The 14,273-nt window shown below is 41.9% G+C and overlaps 1 protein-coding gene and 1 long non-coding RNA gene across 2 annotated transcripts in view; one reads left to right on the forward strand and one right to left on the reverse strand.

Annotated features, from left to right (window-relative positions):
- kif20ba (kinesin family member 20Ba) overlaps positions 1–12,499 on the forward strand; it is a 29,201-nt gene extending 16,702 nt beyond the window's left edge. The window contains exons 32-36 of the mRNA XM_029450258.1: positions 2,014–2,133; positions 2,875–2,982; positions 3,410–3,619; positions 11,998–12,039; positions 12,488–12,499. Of these exons, the coding sequence (XP_029306118.1) occupies positions 2,014–2,133; positions 2,875–2,982; positions 3,410–3,619; positions 11,998–12,039; positions 12,488–12,499 (492 nt within the window). The remainder of the gene's footprint in view (positions 1–2,013; positions 2,134–2,874; positions 2,983–3,409; positions 3,620–11,997; positions 12,040–12,487) is intronic.
- LOC115020423 (uncharacterized) lies at positions 8,559–11,350 on the reverse strand. The gene is made up of 2 exons (XR_003833573.1): positions 11,049–11,350; positions 8,559–9,299 (listed from the first exon to the last, which is right to left on the reverse strand). It is a non-coding gene; the product is annotated as an uncharacterized LOC115020423 (long non-coding RNA).
- Positions 12,500–14,273: the final 1,774 nt, after the last annotated feature.

The raw sequence follows: 14,273 nt of genomic DNA on the forward strand, positions 1-14,273 counted from the left end.
GCCTGCTGTGAAATTATTGATCGGGGTTTAGCCAGAGGTGAAACTGAAAGTTTGAACCGCATCAAGAGTGTTTCTGCCCCATTTGATTCAGTGCTGATTCACCCTTAAGATAAGATTTATTGGGAGAGCAGAGCCGTATGTTGTGCAGGAAGGAGACTGAAACTGATGTTTTTGGGCCAAAACGTACGTTTGTGTTCAGCAAAGTAAATATTGTTTTTTTAATGAGCACATCTTTCAGCTACAGAACATTGCAACACTGCATGACTGTTGTTTTGGCTTGCATAAGATTGGGGACTCAAAAGCTCACAGGTTGAAGGTGATGTGCACAGAAGCATGCACTGTTTCCCACCAGTGAGGAGGGAGAACGTTACACACACTTTAGAAACCTTCAGAAGTTTGTTAACATCTACTGCTGAGTTGTTTCATTTCTGTTCTATACGTCACTCAATGCCAACGCTCTCTTCTGCTCTGCGATGATGATGTTGTCTGTCAAAACTAATGCATCTCAAATGTCCAGGGTGGGATGGAGGCAGCAGAGTCATGATGCGTTGGAAGCAGCTCAATCGTTTGTTTCACACGCAGCTCAATCTTTCCAGTTTCCCACTGACTGCGTTGTTTGTGTTTTCGCCTGAAGGTTTTCATGGATCCACGTTTGCTCAAAATGTTCTGTAGCTTTATTTTAGTTTCTCTCTGAATATGAGCTGCACATCCTCCATCGTCAATGGCAACTTAAAATCAAATTAATTTATATAGGCCAATATCACAAATTATACATTTGTCTCAGTGTGCTTTACAGACTGTACAGGATGCGACACCCTCTGTCCTTAGACCCTCTGTCCTCAGACCCTCTGTCTTTAGACCCTCTGTCCTCAGAGAGAGACTGAGGAGGGATCCCTCTCCCAGGACGGACAGACGTGCAATAGATGTCGTGTGTACAGGATAAACAACATAGTACAAATACAACATTTGACAGAAATGATGTTGTGTTGAAAAAGAGGAAGTTTGGATGAATCCAGGAAAATGTCAAAAAGGCTTCCCGGTGTCCAGCAGGACCAGGGCAGCAGGCGCAGCCACGATTCATGATCCTGACGTAAACTTTATCAGTGGCAACCTGCCACATGAGAGACAGACACTCCGGGGATGATACCCCGGATGATGAGTTAGTAACATACATTTACATAAATGCATACAGATAGAGAGGGAGAAGAAGAGAGGGAGGGGAGGAGAGAGGAAGAGGAGGGGAGCAGGGAGGTGTCCCCCGGCAGTCTAAGCCTACAGCAGCATAACTAGGGGCTGATCCAAGGCAAACCTGAGCCAGCCCTAACTATAAGCTTTATCAAAAAGGAAAGTCTTTAGCCTGCTCTTAAATGTGGAGAGGGTGTCTGCCTCCCGAACACAAACTGGAAGCTGGTTCCACTGGAGAGGAGCTTGATAGCTGAAGGCTCTGGCTCCCATTGTACTCTTAGAGACTCTAGGAACCACAAGTAACCCTGCAGTCTGGGAGCACAATGCTCTAGTTGGTTTATAAGGTACTATGAGATCTTTAAGATATGCTGGAGCCTGACCATTAATTGCTTTGTAAGTCAGGAGAAGGATTTTGAATTCTATTCTGTATTTTACCGGGAGCCAGTGCAGAGCAGCTAACTTCAGCTTTGTGTAGGAAAGCAACATTTGATTTCAGTGTGTTTGTGTAGAATACGCCTCAGAAAGTGAATAACTACTGCTTTGTCCTTGGTTCCATATTTGCTGAATAGTGTGATTTATTTATTTATCTTTTCTTTTTTGTTTTAGGCCGATGATTTCTTTCATACTGTTGGAAATGTACTTTTAATTGCGTCGCTGTTTAACGATTATGTCGCCTGCTTCCTAGTCCAAAAACAACAATTTGAGATTCTTTATTATTGATTTCAATTACACATGTTTTAATGAATCTATTGCATTAATGGTTCTAAGCTCTAGATACCATTTTTGGTGAATAGCACAACATTTAAGCGGTTTAACTTCCTCTTGCAGATTAGTGATGGTGGCGTCTGTGTGGCGGAGCTGCAGGCTGCTCTGTCTGACAGGGAGTCAGAGATCCAACGACTAAAGGAAGAGCTTGAGGCCTCAAACGCCAAACAGGAGAACACACAGGTCAGTCCTGAAAGAATACTCTAAATATGATCTTTTCACTGTCATTGACTGTCACTGCCCTGACTCTCACGAAAGGCTGCTGACTTATGGTTTCATCTTGAATGTATCTTAGAGTGTTTTCATTGTGAATCAACAGATGTTTAAAGGAGTTTGCACGCCCAAATATATCAGAATGATCCTACTTTTACTTTGAAACACCCGAGATTAAAATCCTTAAATATTTGGTATTGGAATCTTAATTGTAAAGTGCATTATAATTTTAATATAAAACTTAAGTTTGTAAGTAAACACAGCTTTGTAGTGATTGTTTTGTTGGCAGGATGACAGGCAGCTGCATAGGTTTGCTCTCTTACTGATGATTGTCCTGAAGGTTTTTTCCGTCTTCAACCACAAACTATTATGAGTTGGATCTTTTTAATGTCTCGTTTTGAACCTGAGTTCAACAAGGATTCTTTGACTGTCTGTTGACATTTCTATTGTTGCACCTTTCTGACACAGCCTGGTGGATTTAACTGCCTCTGTCTGAAATACCCTCAGAAACAGAAGAGCTCTTTAATATGCTTTGTGTTTTTATCTTAATAACTGTGTCAATCTGAAATACCCCGTAGAGGCTGTGCTTGTGCCTGAGAGATACATGCAGGATGAGAGAACATTAAATAACATGTTGAATGTGTCAACGTGGATGTTATACTTTTAATCAGAATTTACCTTGTTTATCATTTCTTATTCTGCCCGTGACAGACTAAAAGCAATGAGAGCCCTGCAACATCGGTTGGGAAACCTCAGAGTGAAACCATTAACAGGAAGTCTGTTGGCAGGAGGGACGCCAGAGCGTCAGTCAGCAGTCAGGTAAGCGCATCACACCGTCTGCTGTAACAGACTTCATGAATCAAGTCAAAAACTTTAATTGTGGGTTTGCAGACACGATGTTACACAAATATATTTTAAATGAAACGTTTATGCAAATTACAACCGCAACACGTCGTGATTGGATAAGAATAATAAAATAACTTTACAGAACTGCTTTGGTTACATTGTTTATTCTTTAATTGTCCAGCATTTGACTCGCTAAACAATCCCCACTGCTAGAAACAACATATATAAGTTACAAAGATATAAAGTGATGCTTCAGACTGTCGCCATGAGGTGGTCTGGGGGGGTCACGGGTCAGGACATTTAGAACAGGCAGCTCAGCTCGTGTCCTCCGTCATAAAGACATTTCTCTCTTGAGTGACCATGAAACTACCTTTAACCTTTAAAGATCATGTTTCCACAGGGCTCAGCTGGCTATCCGTCAGTGCTGGACTCCTCTGAGATTTCCACAGAGAACGGCAGGATGAGCCGCTTCCCCCGGCCGGAGCTGGAGATCTCCTTCAGCCCTCTGCAGCCAAACCGCATGGCTCTGCGACGGCAGGGAGAGGAGAACTCTGTCACCGTCAAAATCACCCGCTCGGCACGTAAGAGGAAGAGCGGAGAGATGGAAAAGGTAAGATCCAGTCAAGCAAAAGCAGCTCGTCCACACATTCACCAGGTGTTTGAACTATTTTCATTTCCAAAGTACGAGATAATTGAAAATGATTACCAAAGTCCAATGAGTTTATCAGTGTGGTGGTTTACGTTCAGAATCTCCATCTTTGCCCTTGATGGATACATTTCCTACGGTCTGTGTCGACAAAGAAATGTTGCACGTGAAAACATCCCACTCTATGAACCATGTTCGCCTCCAGGTTTCCTGAAAATAGTTCCTCCCTAGATAACCAAAAAACAGCTGTGCAACATGAGCCTTCCAGAAAAGCTGGATGATTGTTAATTTTTCTCAAGTTCTGTAGAGGGAATGTGACTGAAGCTTTTCCCTCGGCTCCCATCAATCCTGCTCCGGCAGTCTTAACAGTTACAGAGGACGGAGCGTTGAAATAATAGTGGTATATGAAATGGAGGTATTATAACTATGTAATGGGGTTATCATTGTGTACAAACTCTGTGGTTTACTCCCATGACTCTTTGTGACACTAAACAATACTTATTATAATCCATATTGTCGTCTTGTGTGCGCTTATCATTCTGGTAAAGGTAAAACACCTTTGACGGCTCATGCAACTGCACGACACACTTGTGGGTGTGTCATGTATAACTAATAGACACCTGTAGCCAGATGTGACCTCCACCCCAAAACATATATGACAGGAGGCTGCTGTCTATAGCCTCAGACGCAGTGTGTAGACTTAGATGATACACTTGTGTGATTCTGCCTTTACTGCTGCTCGACACACTAATTTATAATCTAAACCATCCGTGTTGTTTTTAATGCTCCACTGAATGTTGTTAGGTTGGCTTGCAAGCTATCGTACAGTAGCTGCTCTTGACTGTCATCATCGTCTTTGAGTCCAGTTCTTCCAGACTCTACAACTTGTATGGTACAAGTACACGGGGGGATACATTTATATGTTCTTCCTCACCGATGCACATTTTCGTTGTTCAAAATATGTTTTTCATTCACCGTATTTTAGTCTCGCATGAATTATTTAAATGTGTCCTGCCCTCCTCTCTCTACAAACTGTTTTTATTGTCACTTAAGAATGAGATCACAAAGACACTGAGTCAAGATTGTCCCTTACAGCCCCAGGTAATAGGATAGAAAGGCAGCAACTTAAAGTCACAGATGTAATAGAATACATTCATAACGTTTGCAGTAGAGAATGCAAACTATTTAGGCTAATACACATAAAGTAGAGAAACAACTATTTCCTCTCACCAGTAGTTTTTTGCGATTGCCCGAAGCTCAACGAATGCAATTCGTTTATTGCGTAGGCAACGTGTGGCTAGTACAAGCAACAAGGTCAACAAGACAATCCCTCCTGAGCCAATCGGAAACCAAGGTTTCATCCTGTGAACTGCTCGATACTATGGATGTTCTGTGAAACCAATTACAAGTCGCACGTTGTCTTGAAACTAATCCCAGAACAGACTAAAGTGGCTCCATGGAATTGAGGCCAGACTGAGAGACTGTAGCGAAGGGAAGCTGCACTGCAGGGTGAACAGGGGAAAGGTTCTTTTCAGGACATCGCCTCACTGGAATTTGATTTAATGGAGGAGCTGCGCTGATGCTAATCTGTTTATTGCGACTACTGCGAGAGAAGTAGGCTAATGCCTCTGTTACATGTGGCTCCCAAAGGCATGTGACACATGTATTGACATATTGGCACCGCCTGGGGTTCCAACAAACAATGCACGTCATTTTCATAATCAGTTTTTCAGTCCTCTAAAAGATTAATCATTTGAACCTGGTGGAGAAAATAACATAATGGCTGATGGTCCAGGCTGTCTTAGTTAAACTTAAAGGCACCAACATTTAGCAGCCATTGTAATTTACAAATATTTGATCATTTCAGGATTTTAATTGAATCGTATCACGAAAAATTATATATATATATAAATATATATAAATAAGAAAATGTGATGTTCACCTAAACATAAATTCACTTTCCCTCAATTTTTATATATCTGCCAACCTCAATAGGTGGACGAAAGAAAACCATTCTTATTTGGGCAACTAAAGGTCTTTATGAAAAAAGTATAAGATGTAATATATGATACAAGGCTTCATATACAAATGTGTACTTAATTTAGACAGAACATTGCGTTGTTAACATTACACCACAAGTTATTCCTGTAGATACAAAGCATCGAGTATACACACTATAAAGACTTACATATGTGCATAGAAAACAACCTCATTAATCATAAACACTTTAGTGATAGAAACATGCACAAATACTCTCCCAGAGAACATTAAACGGCCTATAATACTCACTAATACTCTCCCAGAGAACATTAAACAGCCTATAATACTCATTAATACTCTTCCAGAGAACATTAAACGGCCTATAATACTCACTAATACTCTCCCAGAGAACATTAAACAGCCTATAATACTCATTAATACTCTTCCAGAGAACATTAAACTGCATATAATACTCATTAATACTCTTCCAGAGAACATTAAACGGCATATAATACTCATTAATACTCTTCCAGAGAACATTAAACAGCCTATACTCACTATTACTCTCCCAGAGAACATTAAACAGCCTATACTCACTAATACTCTCCCAGAGAACATTAAACAGCCTATACTCACTAATATTCTCCCAGAGAACATTAAACAGCCTATAATACTCACTAATACTCTCCCAGAGAACATTAAACAGCCTATACTCACTAATACTCTCCCAGAGAACATTAAACAGCCTATAATACTCACTAATACTCTCCTAGAGAACATTAAACAGCCTATACTCACTAATACTCTCCCAGAGAACATTAAACAGCCTATAATTCTCACTAATACTCTCCCAGAGAACATTAAACAGCCTATAATTCTCACTAATACTCTCCCAGAGAACATTAAACAGCCTATAATACTCACTAATACTCTCCCAGAGAACATTAAACAGCCTATAATACTCACTAATACTCTCCCAGAGAACATTAAACGGCCTATAATACTCACTAATACTCTCCCAGAGAACATTAAACAGCCTATAATACTCATTAATACTCTTCCAGAGAACATTAAACGGCCTATAATACTCACTAATACTCTCCCAGAGAACATTAAACAGCCTATAATACTCATTAATACTCTTCCAGAGAACATTAAACGGCATATAATACTCATTAATACTCTTCCAGAGAACATTAAACGGCATATAATACTCATTAATACTCTTCCAGAGAACATTAAACAGCCTATACTCACTATTACTCTCCCAGAGAACATTAAACAGCCTATACTCACTAATACTCTCCCAGAGAACATTAAACAGCCTATACTCACTAATACTCTCCCAGAGAACATTAAACAGCCTATAATACTCACTAATACTCTCCCAGAGAACATTAAACAGCCTATACTCACTAATACTCTCCCAGAGAACATTAAACAGCCTATACTCACTAATACTCTCCCAGAGAACATTAAACAGCCTATACTCACTAATACTCTCCCAGAGAACATTAAACAGCCTATAATACTCACTAATACTCTCCCAGAGAACATTAAACAGCCTATAATACTCACTAATACTCTCCCAGAGAACATTAAACAGCCTATACTCACTAATACTCTCCCAGAGAACATTAAACAGCCTATAATACTCACTAATACTCTCCCAGAGAACATTAAACAGCCTATACTCACTAATACTCTCCCAGAGAACATTAAACAGCCTATACTCACTAATACTCTCCCAGAGAACATTAAACAGCCTATAATACTCACTAATACTCTCCTAGAGAACATTAAACAGCCTATACTCACTAATACTCTCCCAGAGAACATTAAACAGCCTATAATTCTCACTAATACTCTCCCAGAGAACATTAAACAGCCTATAATTCTCACTAATACTCTCCCAGAGAACATTAAACAGCCTATAATACTCACTAATACTCTCCCAGAGAACATTAAACAGCCTATAATATATAATATATAACTCACACAAACGAGGTCGGCTGCAGTTCACTTGTCACATCACGGCTCCTCTGTCGCTGTCTGCAAAGGTTAACACTTGCTACAGCGAGTGCGACTCCTCTGTTTCAGACGTCGCCCACTGTTTACACTTTTCTTTCTTTCTCTCTTTGACACCATCTTGTATAAAACATTCTCATTGAGTATTAATTTAGAATGTTACGTTTCCAAATATGAAAAACGAGTTATCTCTGAGCAAATGGCAGGTGAGTTATATACATCATTGTCTTTGTTTTCCTGCTGCCACTTTCATTCATTTCTATCCCTATAGTAAGGCCTGCTGATATTTTCTATCATCATTGTAATTTCACAGTGTTGCCTGCTCATCTCGTCAACACTGAATGTCCCTTGTTTCCATATAATCCCAAGTGGCCGTGTGCTTGGGAGGCGCTGATTTATTTTGAGTTCTTAGGCATAAAAACACCTTATGCTGGCAATTTACGCTCGCACGTGCTCAGTGTTTTAAGTTTACTGATACATTTACTTTAATATCAACTGCAATACAAGCCATCGAGCCAATTTCGTGCATGGCAAACCAGATTGACGAAATGATGATATCAAAAGGACGAATAAAGGAGAGAGTGTGTCCCTCGATAGTCGTGGTTGAGAGGAACTTTGACGAGTGTCGCAGCTTTAAGTGGTGACTTGGTACATGCTGCAACTTTAAGGCCACTGGTATTTGTTTCATACACGGGCCGGTAGTGGTCGTGCACCAGTCGCAGGTTCGGAGGTTCGATCCCCAGCCACTGCGTGTGTGTTTATCAAGGCTACCTTGTATAATAGCCTCTGCCTCTGTATGAAACTCAGTGCATGTTGCTCACTTCAGTGTTTTGGGTTAACAGTTTGGAAAGTAGAGACAAAAGAAAGAATCATTGGACATTTTGCAGAGACGATGCCAGTTTCCAATACTTATTTATTTAATATCTTTACTTTAAGAAATGTCAACATGTCTTTGTATAAACCTTCTTTCAAGCTAATAAAATCCTAAATATTGTCTAAACACAAGCAGCTGTAAGAACTTTGTCTAAATAAAACACATTTAGAGCTGTAACTATATACATATCAGATATATAAATAATCACTTTTGATACCAGCACTGTTTCTACAGAGGGGGAGCTCTGCGATGAAACCCCAAAGTAATTCCACTAATGACTCCGTTCTGCTGACTGACCCGGGTTGAAGATAGAAAACTTGAACAGAAACGGGGGAAAGTAATGTAATCAAAAGCCCACAGAGGTGTTTGAGTCGAGCGTTTCTTCAGCACATCCAAAGTGACTTTATTCTGGGGATCTGGGCCACTTCAGTCAACAGTGGTGAACACGAACACATCCCTTTTGAAAAGGCAGGAGAAGACAATAGAAGACCCAGACAGATTCTGTGGCTATAAAGACAACAGAATAATCCCTGAACATTTTTCTTTATCATGAAAATAATTTTAGCTTCATAGAAATGTTCTGTCTTTTTTTTCCTCTTCCCTTTTCGTACTCTGTTCTCTAACCGATGTCTCTGTTCATGCAATGACCCAGATTCCACTTCTGAACATATGAGAAAAATGATACTGGGGGGTTTGAAGTGGGGTCATGGGAGTGTCGACACATCAATCAGCCTTCACACAGGAGCAGGCCAATACAGGAGTCTGTAGTAACGTGTAGTAAAATGAAAAGGGAGAGAAGGTGAGCTTTAAACCAAGAGAGGAGAGCGTGCAGAGGGAGGTGCAGGTAGCACAGAAAGAATACATTGGGAGAGATTGGTTAAGGAGGAGAGAGGAGGAGGAGGTGGGGGGGGGGGTTCTGTATTGCAGAACGTGAAAAGAAACAAGACTGGGGGGAAGGACAGAACTCTGCTTTCTTTCTCAGCAACAGAGTGGAGAGGAGGAAAAAGCACAGAGGAAAGGGGAAAGCTGGAAGATAAAAGTGGCAGGCAAGCTGAGATGGGGAGGGGGGGGGGGTTTAGATGTCAAGATGAAAGAGGAGGAATTGTGTGTTGGGTAGAAGCAGAAATCGTAAAAGGCGACGGAGGAGGGTAAAAAAAGAGCAGAAGAAATTGACACAGCCGTGACGGTCTCTGCTGAGAGTTCAGATCTAAGTCTGACTGCACCGCCTGCACTTCATGTACACATCCGTTAGCATCTCCTTCATGTTCTCGCGTTATCAAAGTCACATTTTGAAATATAGATGTGTACACTGTACCTCCGGTAACTCTGCAACCTGTTTTATCATCCGTAGACCATAAAGCCCCGGTGCTATGTGTTTCAGTTTCCTCAGCGTGTGCTCTCCAGTGCCTTAACGTTGCCCAGTTACGTACTTCTACACTCTTTAAAGACATTGGTTTTGGTAATTGCACTGTAGAAAACCGTATAACGTCTGCAGTGATGTTGTGTGCATACGTCATTACACGTATACTCAAAACCACAAAGTATAAAGTCTCCCTGTCTGTACTGTTCCCATTCACACAGCGTATACTTCATCAGCTCCCGCTACACTTCCTGCTTCCATCACACTCCTACCAACTGCGTCAGTCGCCATTACTGAGGCTCATTGGAGACATAACTTCTAAATATATACTGTAAGAGCCAGGCAAGACAAAAACATTATTCTGGTGGCTTAACATTTCCCCAAGGACGTCTGGCGTTTGCGTCCCCGGCGGTGGTGGAGCACTTTGTCCTCGCCAAACTGACGTGTTCATTGTTAAATAAGAGCATGAAGTTTGATGCTAAATGTCTTATTTTGGAAAAGAGCATTCATGACATGCAAGTGTGCGCTACTGGCCGAGCACTAAACAGACAGTCTGAGATCAGCTGCTACAGAAAGAGGAACATGCAGCAGCTGAAAGTGAGAGTTGGACTCGGAGTGTTGGAAGTTCCTAAAATGCACATTTCCCCCCACCTTTTTAAAACAACGACCGAAATTGCGTGTATTGAAACCACAAGATTGATCCCCAGACCCAGCTCTTAGAAAATAAGAATGACATATTTGCTCTTATTTTTGCAATAGATGTTATATGTTTATTATATTAAGCTACTCAAAGCCGATGTTTGAGAGTGTGAGACGTGCCATCCAGCTTATCGCCGTCTCTCTCTCCGGGTCTGTCAGACGGCACTATCTTGATCTTCATTCAGCCGGCAGTCGGCAGCGCAGGCAGAGCAGGTTCACTGCTGATTAATGGGACAACACTGAAATGAGCCTCACAGAGGTCGGCGAGAGCTACAGAACACGCAGATAAACACTGAAGTCCTCGGAGCTTTTAGCAGGCGGTCGAGTTAAAAACAACGAACCGTCCGTCTCGCTCAGTTTCACTCTTTAGCGCTTCGTTAACGGGAGGGAGTGAGTATTTAAGCTGCGTGGAGAAAGTCATGAGAAAATATGACATTAAATAAAGCAATTACCTTTTGACTAAGCAGGTTATACCTGGGATCTATGTAAGTTCCTTGACTATGAGAACGCAGGCTGCACATCACACGACTCCTGCGTTCTTCAGGAGAAGCGCTGCCGCGTCCTTCCCCATGTCTCAGCTGGTCACACGGGACGCTCCGCGGCGGGCTCACGATCTTCAGTGATAGTTTTGCCGTATTTTCTCTGCTAGCCACAAGCGAACCTGACAATACAACACACTGTTAATAAACTATAAATGATGGGGCATCCTCTTTCTCTCCCCGCTGTTCTCCCAGAGTTTCAATGCCTCCGATTATTCTCTCCTCGCCACAGACCTTAATGGAAACCACAGCAGCACTTAAATCTGAACCAAAATAGAAGCATTGTTTGTGTTTTGGTCCTCACAGAAGGCTCGTCTGCGACTCCTGAATGTACGAGATGTGCGAGTGACGTGCATCTTCAAACACAAAGAGCTTCCTGGTTGAGAACATTAAACGTGAATGCAGCCGCGTGCAGTGCGACACTTTGAGGTTCGACAGTCTGATAAAGAGACTCTGCATCCTGCGGTGGCACCAGCAGCACTTATATCCCACCAGGACCTGTTTCCTTTCAAAGTGACATCATGCGTTAAAGCACGCCATCTCGTTGGCGTCTAAACTGAAGACTTACATGAGTGCCACTTCTCTTAACAATGTTAACGCTGTGCAAACGGTGCTGTGAGCAAACCAACTCCATGCTGTTGTCTTCCCGGAGGCCATAATGCATCCGTAACTTCACTAGAAACAAAGTACTTGGTACAGGAAACATCTCAAAATGATTGATTATGATTGAACAGGTGTGACTGTAACAATTGTCTTCATCATTAGAAGCTAAGCAACACAATCATCACTCAGACTGCTAGTGAGTAAAGTGTAAAATAAAGAATTCAGGTTTGTTTTTAACCAAGTTCTTTCTCTTCTGAAGACTCACATGTTCAGGAGGAGTAAACGAGGAACCACACACAAGGTACATCTTTGTCTTTTAAGAAACATCATGTGCTCATCCTTCCACAGTCACAGACACATCCCTCATCACAGTCTTCATCATCATCATCCACCACATCAGTAGAGCTTTCATTTCCACTCTTTCCCAGAGCGTCTTTATAAAAGCAGGTTCCAACATGGCGACAGTGTAAAGACTTACACTGCCGAGTGAACAGTGTGTTTCACCTCTACTTCTTTCATTGGCTCCTTTCCAACAGTAGGTGATGATGCACGACCCGGCTCATCCGACCTTCCCTGCATCAGTACATTTGAAAGCAGATGGCGTAACTGTTAGTCGGGGGGAGAGCGGCTACACTTCATGTAATCTGATTACAGCCAGTAAGCAGAGTAAGGCATCGCAGCGACGAGGATGTTTACACGGGATGCTTGTTGATGCGTTCCATTAATTCATCCGTTTCCGTGCTGCTCAGCGGCGTGAGTAATGCCTGAAGACGCCCTCTTCACATTATTGTGTCACACATTCCCTCCACTGTTCAGCCTCAAGCTCCCGTGGTGCTAACGAGCTGCTTTCTGTACAGAGTTGCACTTTCTGAGCGTTTGCTTAGCAGCTAGCGTGTTGTGTGTTTAAAAACTCATGCTTCATAGTTAGATAAAGTGTTTACAGATTAAGATGCCAGTCATGCAAGTCATCGACAGCCCTCTGCATATCTTTGTGTGACAGTTTAGCGAGTCTTCTCTCAGTTCTCTGTTAGAAGCTTCTCTTTCTTTACTAAAGAGCGCTCTGGAAAGGCATGAAGTGGAGCTTTGTTCTGCGTGTTGTCTTTGGGGGGGGGATCCTCTCGCTGCAGCCTGTTCCTCCGACAGGGAGGTCAGAGTGAGAACAGAACAGTAGCTCCTTGAAACGGTTGGGATTCACTTCCTCGGGGTCGAAGAGTAAGATGATTATTACAGAGGCCCACGCGGCTCCCAGCTGAGTGGGGAGTCCCTACTGGAATCATTGTGTCCTGAATAGTGTCTCCACCAACAGGGAGTAATGCATGTAATCCAGATTACATTTAGGGAAACGGTGCTTTTAGATATCACTTAAATTGTCAAGGATTATTTGAATAAATTGGTTTAAAATATGCCAATTGTAAAATAAGGAAACGTTTTTCATGATAACCTTTTCTATTATGAAAAGTATGATTTTAATAATAGCAAGTAAAAGAAAGCTCACAGTACGGTGTTTGTCAGGGTCATTTGATTCAGATATTATTATTATTCAGATTAGATTACTTACGAATTACCAAAATGTATCCAGTAAGTGACTGCTTTGTAGAGTAACAGCTGTACCGAAGCTTTATTTCTAATGTTGGCTGCGCAGCTCGTCTATAGTTTAAAGCTGGTGTTTGTGCACAGTGTCAGATAAAGATTTTAGGATTGTTTTCTGCCTCGTGTGATAAAACATTTCCAATAAGTCCAGAAGTCAACATCTACTGATGTAATCATTTCCTAAAGTCACAAGTTCTATCTAACGAAGCGTTTCTGCTTCAATCCATATTTGTTGGCGAAAACATTTGAATCCTCCGTCTGTCTGTCGGAAGCCTTTCTCTCGATGCTCTTATCTTAAGAATGGCCGCTCTCACGCTCGGGTTGTTCAGGGAAAGCGTGTGCGCTGCTGTTTCCTGACATTCTTTGTGTAATGAGTGTCGGTCTGTCCCACGCCAGTGTTGGTTCATTCCTGTAAGTCATGCTGTGCATCATGCAAATACGGGTGTATCAGCATTTATGTAAGCAGACGGATAGGCTGCATCTCTATCTCTTTATTGTTCTTAATCTCAGATTCATATAATCTTTTGTACGTTTGCGTTCATTAATCATTATAATTTCACAATTACCTTTCAAAGCTCATCACGTGAGAAGTGCTCCTCTCTCTGTTTCCTGCTTCCAATCTTCTGGCTTGTCTTGCAAAGTAATTATATCGTCAAAATCAATGGAATAATGTACATTTAATTGCTCCCTCTTAAATAGAGTGCTCGTATTTCATCCATGTGACACCCGGGCAGCGAGTTGCATGGTAGAGTGGCTTCTTATCTGGTGGGTTTGACATCTGTAGGCAGCGATACGGCCGCCGATCAGCCGTCCAGACTCCTGCACTTCACTTTTTCTCAGAGATAATGGAGTGTTGCAGGCCGGAACATGTGAACACACACAAGTAAATACACAGCACCAGTTGTTCTCTTCTGTCCGCCTCTAGTTAGCGCTCTCGTCTTTCTG

This window comes from Cottoperca gobio, chromosome 15, assembly GCF_900634415.1.
Source record: "Cottoperca gobio chromosome 15, fCotGob3.1, whole genome shotgun sequence".
In the NCBI taxonomy this organism is placed as follows: Eukaryota; Metazoa; Chordata; class Actinopteri; order Perciformes; family Bovichtidae; genus Cottoperca; species Cottoperca gobio.